At 34.8% G+C, this 10,889-nt stretch overlaps 1 protein-coding gene across 1 annotated transcript in view; it reads right to left on the reverse strand.

Annotated features, from left to right (window-relative positions):
• LOC128249066 (solute carrier family 22 member 6-like) overlaps nt 1-10,889 on the reverse strand; it is a 23,703-nt gene that overhangs the window by 2,172 nt on the left and 10,642 nt on the right. The window contains exons 5-7 of the mRNA XM_052971671.1: nt 3,428-3,513; nt 1,041-1,161; nt 226-298 (exon numbers count right to left, since the gene is read on the reverse strand). Of these exons, the coding sequence (XP_052827631.1) occupies nt 226-298; nt 1,041-1,161; nt 3,428-3,513 (280 nt within the window). The remainder of the gene's footprint in view (nt 1-225; nt 299-1,040; nt 1,162-3,427; nt 3,514-10,889) is intronic.

Raw genomic sequence — 10,889 nt, forward strand, 5'->3', positions numbered from 1 at the left:
TATATATATATATCCGTGAGTGTGTGTGTGTGTGTGTGTGTGTGTGTGTGTGTGTATACACATACATACATACATGCATATGCGTTTCAAGTAAATGTATTAGATATAGTTTTGGAGAGCCATACTTCACCTGTGTCTGTAAGCGTCTTTTTATATTGTGACTTTTTATATTGTAGTTGATAATTTTGCCAACAGTTTAGATTCAACAGACCAGAATTTACTTACCAGGAGCTTGAGGAATGGTGCTGCCATGCATGCAGCCCGCATGACAGTCGTAGCAAAACCATTTCCAACACTTCTACAATCACAAGGTATTTACTATTAGGAACAATGGTTAGTTAGAATATATAATTCAATAATCATGTCGTGCATTTGCGAAAATTAGAAAAGAAAGAACAATGAATTAAATTCTTTAGTGAATAATATCTAGTTTGTATTCAAATGATCAAACTGCTTGTTTTCTCTCAGTTGAGATTCTTAAAGGCTCCAATAACCAATCAAATTTTAGGTAAGGAAGTTGACTAGTTGAGACTTAACTAATTTCTATATTGGTAGAATTGTTTTGTGTTTTAGTTTTAGTTTTAAATTTCAAATGGACAAAACTTAAATATTTTCATGATATAAAATAAGGTGGGGGGGGGGGGTAAAAGACTTAATGAATTTGGGATATATTAACAAACGACCAGTTAATAATTCACCGGCACTACGTCGGTTACGACGACGAGGGTTCCAGTTGATCTGATCAACGGATCAGCCTGCTCGTGAAATTAATGTGCAAGCGGCTGTGCACTCTACCGACACGTGTACCCTTTATGTAGTTCTCTGGGAGCACTACAAAGAATGTGACAAGGTAAAGTAGAAGTTATACTAGAATTGAAATTACATAATCGTATTGATAGATACATTACACCAACTTCAGTTTCTTGTAAATTTGAATTCTATATCTAATTTCAAATTTAAGTTCTCATATCCTCCAGTTATACAAACAGAGGTAGATCTAGCCATTTTAAAAGGTACATTTATTACTAGTAGCTTCGTACCGTAATTGTGTAGGAAAGAGTTCTGACGTATAAATGTAATCACCACCACTGCCAGCATTCAGTCCAGCAACGGCCAAAAAATACAAAACGGGAATGACACGTTCCGCCATTTCATTTTTCTCTGAAAAGCAGAATATACACTAGAAATAAAACGAGATTTAGCATTTAAATCAATAATTAATTTAATTAAAATGAAACACAGACCACCAACAACAAAAGTAATAATACAGCAGTAAAATAATAATGCGGCCTAACACAGGTACGGGGTTCTTACATTTTAGGAGAAAGTTATATCAACTACACTGTTTATTTTGTTAAACTCGGAATAACGAAAGAAAAAATATACATCAACGGGAAAATAATACATGTATCTAAATCTTTAGATTTGTCCCACATAACTGGTTCATCGAAACACTGGCGGTCTGAACATTTAGTGAGGCAATGATGGTGAGCACTTTCAAAGAACGATGGAGACATGATTGATTGTTCCCATCGAATCCATAACAACTTCACCGTTAGAAAGTTTCGCGAGAATATCAATATTCCAAAGTGATAAGAGATCTGTTCTTCACCTTGTTCGATATTCTGCATGTGGCTAATAAATTGAATTCATTTAAAGTAATACAGAAAAGTCCATGCTTCTCCACAACGTTCTAATAATATAAAATTCTTTCTTGTAAATGATCAGGTAACTAAGATTGTCTCCTCAGTTTAGTACATATTGATGTGTTTTCAATAGAAAATTCATAAAATCGCTGAGAATTCAAGGAGGTAGAAAATGGTAGATGACTTGCAACATTTAGAAAAATTTTAAGAGAAGATAAAGACGGGATCTATGCTAGTAATATCGGTGAGCCCAACAACGATGACGTTTAAGCTACATGCTGATTGGTCAAAACCGTATTCGAAAACTTCAGAGCTTGTCGGAGCCTTCTAAAGGTATAAAAAGGAAGAGAACAGTCATTTTATTACAGTTGTCAACAACTCAACTCGACTGTCATTCAATACATTTGGAAATCTGATGATTGCTACGAACGTATGAAAACGGTACTTGAACATTACAAACATTACTAAATATTTTCCTTAATGTTTAACACACATCTACAGTGTAAAAGAATTAATACAATAATAAAATAATAATATTTTCTTAGTTCACTTTGAATTTAACTAATTTTGGATCACCTTGAAAACGTTGTGTTTACATGTATTTTCGCAAATATTAATTTCACTGATATTTTCTCTATCTAAGTATGTTATAACATAGAAATAACTGTTGGCTTTGTAAGGTGAATTCTACAATTTCAATTGTAATTTTCTCTATACGCACTTTTGTTACGTACATACATACATATATAAATAAATAAATAAATAAATAAATATATATATATATATATATATATATATATATATATGTATATATATATATACATACACACACACGCACACGCACACACACACACATATATATATATATGTACATATATATAAAGCAATAGAACGAAAAAGAGAGGGCAATGCGGAAGAGAGGGAGAGAGAGAGAGAGAGAGAGAGAGGAGGAGGAGAGATGGATAATTTCTCTATATCGTATGGTTACTGGCAGATAACATGCAGAGACATTCATTGACCTGCTAAACATTCTTTTGTCATTTAGTTCGACTTAATTACAGACAGTCCCTGTAATTAATTGTAGCATATTGAATAGGCGTTGTATTCTTTTTGTAATAATAGTGGATTCAGATATCTCCTTCTGAAGTCAAGGGTGGAAAACTAAAACAATAGAGTACGCGCCCTCCATTATCAGTTAAAGTTTAGACAGTGTCACGTGACAACTTGCTGGCGCTGCTTGCTGGAGCCTAGCAGCGGGAAGTTTAGAGTGTCACGTGACAACTTGCTTGGGCAGCCAGATGGAGCCTAGCTACAGGTATAAAAACGGGGAATTTGACAAAACAGTCAGACGCTGACACTCGTTGATGCTGCATCGAAGAGGCCAGGGAATAGAAGAAAGAAGACATGCGCCCAACACCAGAGCTGAAGACACCTCCGAAAGGGGGGGAGCCCGCCACGTCAAAACGGTAGAGGAGTAGGGGCCGAAACCGGACGTGGTTCCTCCTGATGATGTCTTGAGTTAACTGGATCCTATAAAGGAGCTGTTGTGGTAGCAGATCACGAAACATGGTTGAAATTCCTCTACAACTTGTCTCAGTATGTGAACAGGTAGATATTACCACGATGACCAAGTAGATATTAATACTGATATTAATTAAAACTCCATTAAAACTCATTACAAAAAAACCTACAACAACAATGCCACAAGGGATTAGAAAAAATCAGGGAAATATGGAATAAAATGAATAAAAAGTATATAGAATGCACGTTCTAAGTATTACCTGCCAATATCTTTATCATGGATACAGAGAAAAAAGAGACTGCAGCAAGTGTCTTCCAGGCTTGTAGGGATATTTTGTGACCGAACCTAAGAAAGAAAACCGTTTCGACATACATATATACATACATACATATATACTTATGTATACACACACACACACACACACATATATATATATATATATACATACATACACGTATGTATATTCATGGAACATATATGAGTGTGTTGGCGTGTGTGCGTTTGTACGTATGAACGTATGTATGTATGTATGCACGTAGGACATTTAATAATTTATTTTACGCCAGTGTTACTTCGAATTACTTGCTACCGGCTTTCACGGCAAGTAAGATTTTACCATACAGGAAATACGAAGTAGATCAACTTAGCCTCATAAATACATTGCTACACATATCTAAAATTTCAAACTGGAAATTCGGTCGTTTAGTAGGCAAATTCTGAAAATAAATTCCTTGTAATATTCATAACAAAATCAAATTTAAATGATATCCAAAACATATTGAAATGATAGAGAAATCATTAAAAAGAGATCAATAAAAAAAGAAAAGAGAAAAATGTTAAAATATTATTCAAAAACAATGGTCTTCAGTCATCGGCCAGTACTAAGTTGTGGATCATTTGGCACGGCCGCATGTAAAAAATAATGTTTAAAATTTTATTTCTATTTTATTGTTTATCACTGTCTGCTGGATTCTTTGCATTATATAGATGTTTTTGATCTAGTTTGGACTCTTTGCCATCAAATTTGAATTCTTTGCAATCAAATTTGAATTCTTTGCAATCAAATTTGAATTCTTCGCAATCAAATTTGATTGCGAAGAATTCAAATAATATTCAAATAATATTCCCTGATCAGCAGTCTTTCGGAATAGCTGTCACTATCTCTTGAAGAAGGAAAAGGATTTAAAATAAGAGTAAATTCATTATATTACAACCGTCTTATCACACCCGTCTCGTAAAACGGATGTAACAGTAAAGAAATTAGTTAGGTATTTGTTGTCAACTTTATTAAAGAAAATCTTCACAAAATGGATTCAGCCCTGTGGTAGTTAATCCGTCTATTGTATCATATACATCCTCTCCATTATATGGGTCAATTATCTTCTTCAAGTATGCATCATAACTATATTAGACGCAAAAACTGGCTTTAAGAATAACAAAAACTTTTGTCTATGCAGAATAATCCATATTTCAAAATCACAAAAACGAGTTTGAAATTCTTGCCATACACTAACTCTTAGAAACCAACTAATTTTGTAATTTTTCAATCAAATTATTGCCCATTATATTAAACTGATTAATCTTCTCGCTTTCTCTATTCTGGTTCCTCTAATTTTTTTGCTTTTTGTCTTCTTTTTCCTCTTCTTTATACATTACCTTTAGTTGTTTGACTCACTTTTATTTTGCTACTTTTCTAGAGCGTTGACAGAAGCGTTAGAGTGTCTTGCGCTTTTTGTTCTTTTCAGTTTTAGGCTCTGCATTCTCCTACGCCTGTTTCTACGAAGACATTCAGCCGTATAAGCTTCTTCATCGTTAAGCTCTGTTCAGAAATACAGTGTCTTAAACAGATGGTGCGTCAGCTTCTTGTTTCATGTTCACTGAAATATATATATTAATCTTTGTAGTATTATCTATTTTATATGGTTAATGGAGACAAAATAAACTATTTAATAAAAATTATTGCAAAAAGAATCATGATTCTTCGACAGAAACACAAACGAATGTTCTTATCGATGTGCTCTTTTAGTGACAAATAAAATGGTTATTGAACAAGAAACTTCTCCTTGCGTAATAAACTACAAGAGTAATTTGCTTCAAAAGAAGTAAAGGAGGTAAGCTGGCCGAACCGTTAGCACGCAGAACAAAATGTCTAACAGCGTGTCTTCCATCTTTACGTGCTGAGTTAAAATTCCGACAAGACTTTACTTTCCATCCTTTCGAGGTCGATAAAATAAGTTTCAGTTGAGTACTGGGTCAATATAATCCACTTACCTCATCTCCCAAAACTAATCATTATTATTTTATGTTTGACTTTTGCTTTACATTTGTACAAGTTGGCTCCAACTCTCACCCAGAGACCTCAAGAGACAACATGTTAGAAGTTCATGTTGGTGTTATGCCTAGGGTGCCATATAGTCGGTTTTGTACATAGTGTTGTTCTAGAGAATGTTTAAGGAACCATAAGAAAATTATGTGTTTGTTTTAAAACTTGAGATTACATAGAAAGTATATTGCATAGGATATGGGCAGTTCCTATGAGCACTATCTTTTGAATTTCTGCTATTTTGGGGTTTCCTGGTATCTGAGCTAGGTAGCAATCAGCCCCTTTTGCTATCATTCCCAGGGCACCTATTACAACAGGTATTATTTTAGTCTTCAGGTTCCACATTTTGCTAAATTCTATTTCAAGATTTTTATATTTGCTCAGGTTTTGGTAGGTCTTGACAGGTACGTTTATATCGATTGGCTCAGTCATATCAATGAGGAGGCATGATTTTTGTCTGAAGTCTTTCGATATGATGTCTGACCTATTTGCATCTATCTTTCTGTCAGTTTGAATGATGAAGTTCCAGAGGAGGTGGTTTGTGTTCCCACCAGTTTTTATCATGGGGCAAGTCCAGGTTTTTGCAAATTACCCAGTGAATATATTGTGTAGCTCTATCATGCCTGTTGAGATACTCTGTAGGTGCAAGAAGACTGCACTTGGAGACAACATGATCAATCGTTTCATTTTGTTATTGACAAACACGACATGTTGGAAGCTACCGTTATTTAATATGTTGGCCTGGTAGTTCCTTGTAGGTAGGCATTGATCTTGGGCTGCTATGATAAAGCCTTTTGTTTCAGATTTTAGCCAGCGTCGGCATTATTCGCTCTCTTTGGGTATTTGCCATTGGGATGTTTTTCTTGCCATGTATCAGTCAGAATATCTAAGGCAGCAGTTTTAGCACGGGTTTTCATGCGCTTAGCATTTTCTGCGCTTGTTTCTCGTATGTCTAATTCCGGAATTTGTTGTATTTGGAATTCACTTAGATATTCCTTTGTCTGTTTTGTTTATTGAGTATGATGCTTTCTTGTTTTCATGATTTGAGATAAGTTTTAACATCCAGTCCTCAGAGTTTTTCAGGTAGGTCTCTAGGCCAATTGTGGCAATCTTCATTGTTAATGCCAATAGTAAAAGTCCACGACCTCCCTCTTTTCTTGGCAGATAAAGTCGTTCTATATCTGCCTTAGGGTGGTGCATTCTATGGATTCGCAACAGTTTTCGTATTTTTCTGGCAAGATTACATATTTAAGTAATTAACCAGTTAATGATATTGAAACTGTAAGTCACGACCGGTATGGCTAAAGCACTGATTCGAGCGGTTTCAAGAAGTGCTGTTTCTGTAAGTGCTCCACCCTTATTGCAGCCCCTTTTTGTTCCATGTACTTCTGGAGATTTTTACTCACTGTTCCCAGGGTTCCGACAATTATTGATACCACTACCACCTTTTTCATCGACCACAACTGCTTTAGCTCCCAAGCTAACCTGTCATATCTATCGTCTTTTCTTTCTTCCTTATCGCATACATTGTTGTCAGCTGGGCATACTGTATCTATGACCCAGCATAGTTTGGTTTCTTTCTCAATTAACACTATGTCTGGTTTCCTATTTTCTATCTCATGGCCGCACTGAATCATAAAATCATCATCATCATCATCATCATCATCATCATCATCATCATCATCATCATCATCATCATTATTATTATTATTATTATTATTATTATTGAAGACGTCGCACAGTATCCAGTATTGTGATACTGTATATTTAAAGTATTGTGTGTACTGAGGATTTGTACTATCTATCAAGTCACAGCAAGGACTTCAGACATTGTTATTATTATTATTATTATTATTATTATTATTATTATTATTATTATTATTAGTATTACAGTTCTATATTTAAGAGATGAGGAATTATTTACATTATTTACATTATTTACATTTGATGGATATTTGTCCTCATCTTGTTTGTTGTTAACACAACGTTTCGGCTGATATACCCTCCAGCCTTCGTCAGGTGTCTTGGGGAAATTTCGAACCTGGGTTCTCATTCCTAACGATGTTACTATTATTATTATTATATTATTATTATTATTATTATTATTATTATTAATCAGGTCGCTGCCGTGAATCGAACTCGGAATCAACAAACAAGATGAGGACAAATATCCGTCAAATGTAAATAATAATTATTATTATTATTAGTAAATTTACCCATCTACGATAGAGGCATAAAATGAGGGAGGGAAATCATAACAGCAGTATATATTGACAGATGTGTAAATGGACTTGATAGATTTACTGGGTGATGTCTTAGAGAAAGCACATCACCATTGGTGATACAGCATTCTATTGCGACTACATGATATGTGTTTGCGACTAAGTGACATGTGATGACGATTCACTCCCGAACTGAAATAGGTTGTGTGTCATGAATGGTTATGTGGACCACTCCTAGCGAAAGCCAGTGTTTCCTTCAACCATTACATAAAGAAGTATTAAGAAAAAAAAATGTTATTTAGATATACTTATATTTTACTTGTTTACACTATTTTACGCTTGCTCATACTCCTATACATTCAAAGTTCACAAATTATTTAAATCATGAATCATACTCCTTACGGTAATATCAGTATGATCACCCAACTTCTTTGTAGACAATATTTTCTGTTTGGTCGACACTAATTTTCAAATTACTGGAGTCCGTTGCTCTACTCAAAACTGGCTGTGTGTAAACATCGGAGAGGATAAAAATATACCTACACGATCTAAAGTCTGGCCCTATGCCTTGTTTGCTGTCAATGCGCGAGCGGAATATTTAGGGTTGCATAAAATCAAATTAAGACTCACCTCTCACTGTTCTATGCGAATAATGTCTGGATGTCTTGGTACCATGAGTTATTTTGATTAACAAATTTGAGATGAAAGCAACAGCCGCTTCGATTAATCGTTTCGAATCCTGCTCGAGACTGGCACACTTCTATAACCACTAAATTATCACACACATGATATACTGACACACACACTTTTTCCATTTTATTTTCGTTTTCAACCGTCCTCGCAACCCTTCTTCGTATCTACGATGGGGCCATGAACAATGCAATGAAAATCCAGAGTTACTCGTAGTCGGTGAATTTTTAATAAAAATGCAAATGTGGTTTATCAATTCAAAAATCAATATCCACGAAATAATCGTAGTTTCTGATTTTTTAATGCTAAAAATCTTCCTGACGGCCGTCTTTGTAATCGCAAAGTATATCGTAACCATTCGTTCAGCCGTCTGGCTGTGAAGAGGTAACAGACAAAGAGACGGGCAGACGGACATACCGCCCATTATTGTAAGATAGCATATCTGCCCAATCTACGAGGGGAAATAAAGGGATAGTATCACAAATCTAAACCCTTTAAATTCACGAACTATACAGTGGGGAAACCCAGAGTTAATCCTCGTCGCCGGAACTTTAACAAAAAAGATCAAAAGTAATTTATTAATACAAAACTCAATATCCATTTAATAATCATACTTTTTCACATTGTTTTCACTAAAAACCTACCTGATTAACTCTTTCATACTCCCGAAAAACATCGTGAGCATTGGTCCAGTTGTTTGACTGTGAAGAGAGAACAGAAAAAAAGACGGATAGACGCACATAACACCCATTATAATAAGATTATTCTTATTGCCATTGCACAGCTTCTAACGGTGTCAGCTGGTCACCACCAGTAAACTAAGGTAACATCTCTTATTTTTCGAGCACCTTCCGGAGTAATCGAGCGGTTCCAAGCAGTGCAATTTTCTGCAAGTGTTCCATTGTTATTGCAGCCCCTATTTATCCCATGTACTTCTCAAGATGTTTACTCACTGTTCCCAGGACTCTCACAGTTATTGGTACTACTACCACCTTTTTCATCGACCACAACTGCTTTACCTCCCAAGCTAACCTGTCATATCCATCGACTTTTCTTTCTTCCTTCTTGCATACCGTGTTATCTGCTGGGCATGCTATCTCTATGATCTGAGTCCTGGATTTTTTGTTATGTATTTGTCTGAATGATTTTTTATCATACCTAATACGCCAACTATAATTGGAATTGCTTCTGTTTTTAGGCTCCAGATTCGAGTTACCTTTATCTCCAGGTCTTTGTATTTTGAAAGTTTCTCCATTTTTTTTAGAGAAACGTTGTCATCTGCTGGTATTGATACATCAATTAGAAAGCATTTTTTTCTTCATCATCTGTGACAACTATATCTGGCATATTGGCCTTAATTTCTCTATCTGTGTGTATTGGCATATCCCATAATATGGTTGCTCTCTCGTTTTCTGTGACCTTTTCTGGCGTGTGTTTATACCATCTTTTTTCTGTTGTTATTCCATAGTGTTGGCATAGCTTCCAGTGTATATAGGTCCCAGCTCTGTCGTGTTTGTGAATATATTCCTTCTTAGCCAGGACTGGGCAGCCAGAGATAATATGATTTATTGTTTCTTGTCCATCTCCACATATTCTGCAATTACTTGTTATGTTTCTTTTCATTATAGGTTTTTGGTAATTTCTGGTGGGGTGGCTTTGGTCTTGTGCTGCAATTAAAAATCCTTCAGCCTCTGCTTTGAGTCCTTAGCTTCTCAACAATTGCTGGTATTTTCCTTTGTCTATTTCTTTTGCATTTAGTTTAGCCCAGTATTTGCTATGAAGGGGTTTTTCTTGCCATCGTTTTATCATGGTCCGTTGCTGTTCTAGTTTTAGTTTGGATTTCATTTGTTTTATAGCTTCTTCTTCTTCTTCTTCTTCTTCTTCTTCTTCTTTTTCTTCTTCTTCTTCTTCTTCTTCTTCTTCTTCTTTGTTAGGTAATATGACTTGTTTGTATTTGTCTGTGTTTTGTGACTATTTGTATTAGTTTTCCTTGCTTCTGAAGAAAGTATTTTTGCAGTCCTATGGTGGTTATTTTATAATAGTTTTCCAGCTGTATGAGACCCCTGCCACTTTCTGTACGTTGTATATATAGCCTTTTTATGTCAGGGTTTGGGTGGTGCATCCTAGATCCTGTCGTTATTTTTCTTGTTTCCCTGTCTATTTTGGTTAGTTCATTTAGTGTCCAGTTAAGGATATTGTAGCTGTAACTTATAACTGGGACGGCTAAAGTGTTAATACCTATTATCTTGTTTTTAGCATTAAGCTCTGTTTTCAGTATTGATCTAACTCGTCTATAGTATTCTTTCTTTATTTTCTCTTTCATTTGTGTGTTGTATCGTATCTAGTTCAATGATTCCTAAATATGTGTATGTCTGGCTTTGGTATAATTCTTTTATTATTATTATTATTATTATTATTATTATTATTATTATTATTATTATTATTATTATTATTATTATTATTATTATTATTATTATTATTATTAT

Source organism: Octopus bimaculoides, chromosome 11 (assembly GCF_001194135.2).
Source record: "Octopus bimaculoides isolate UCB-OBI-ISO-001 chromosome 11, ASM119413v2, whole genome shotgun sequence".
In the NCBI taxonomy this organism is placed as follows: domain Eukaryota; kingdom Metazoa; phylum Mollusca; class Cephalopoda; order Octopoda; family Octopodidae; genus Octopus; species Octopus bimaculoides.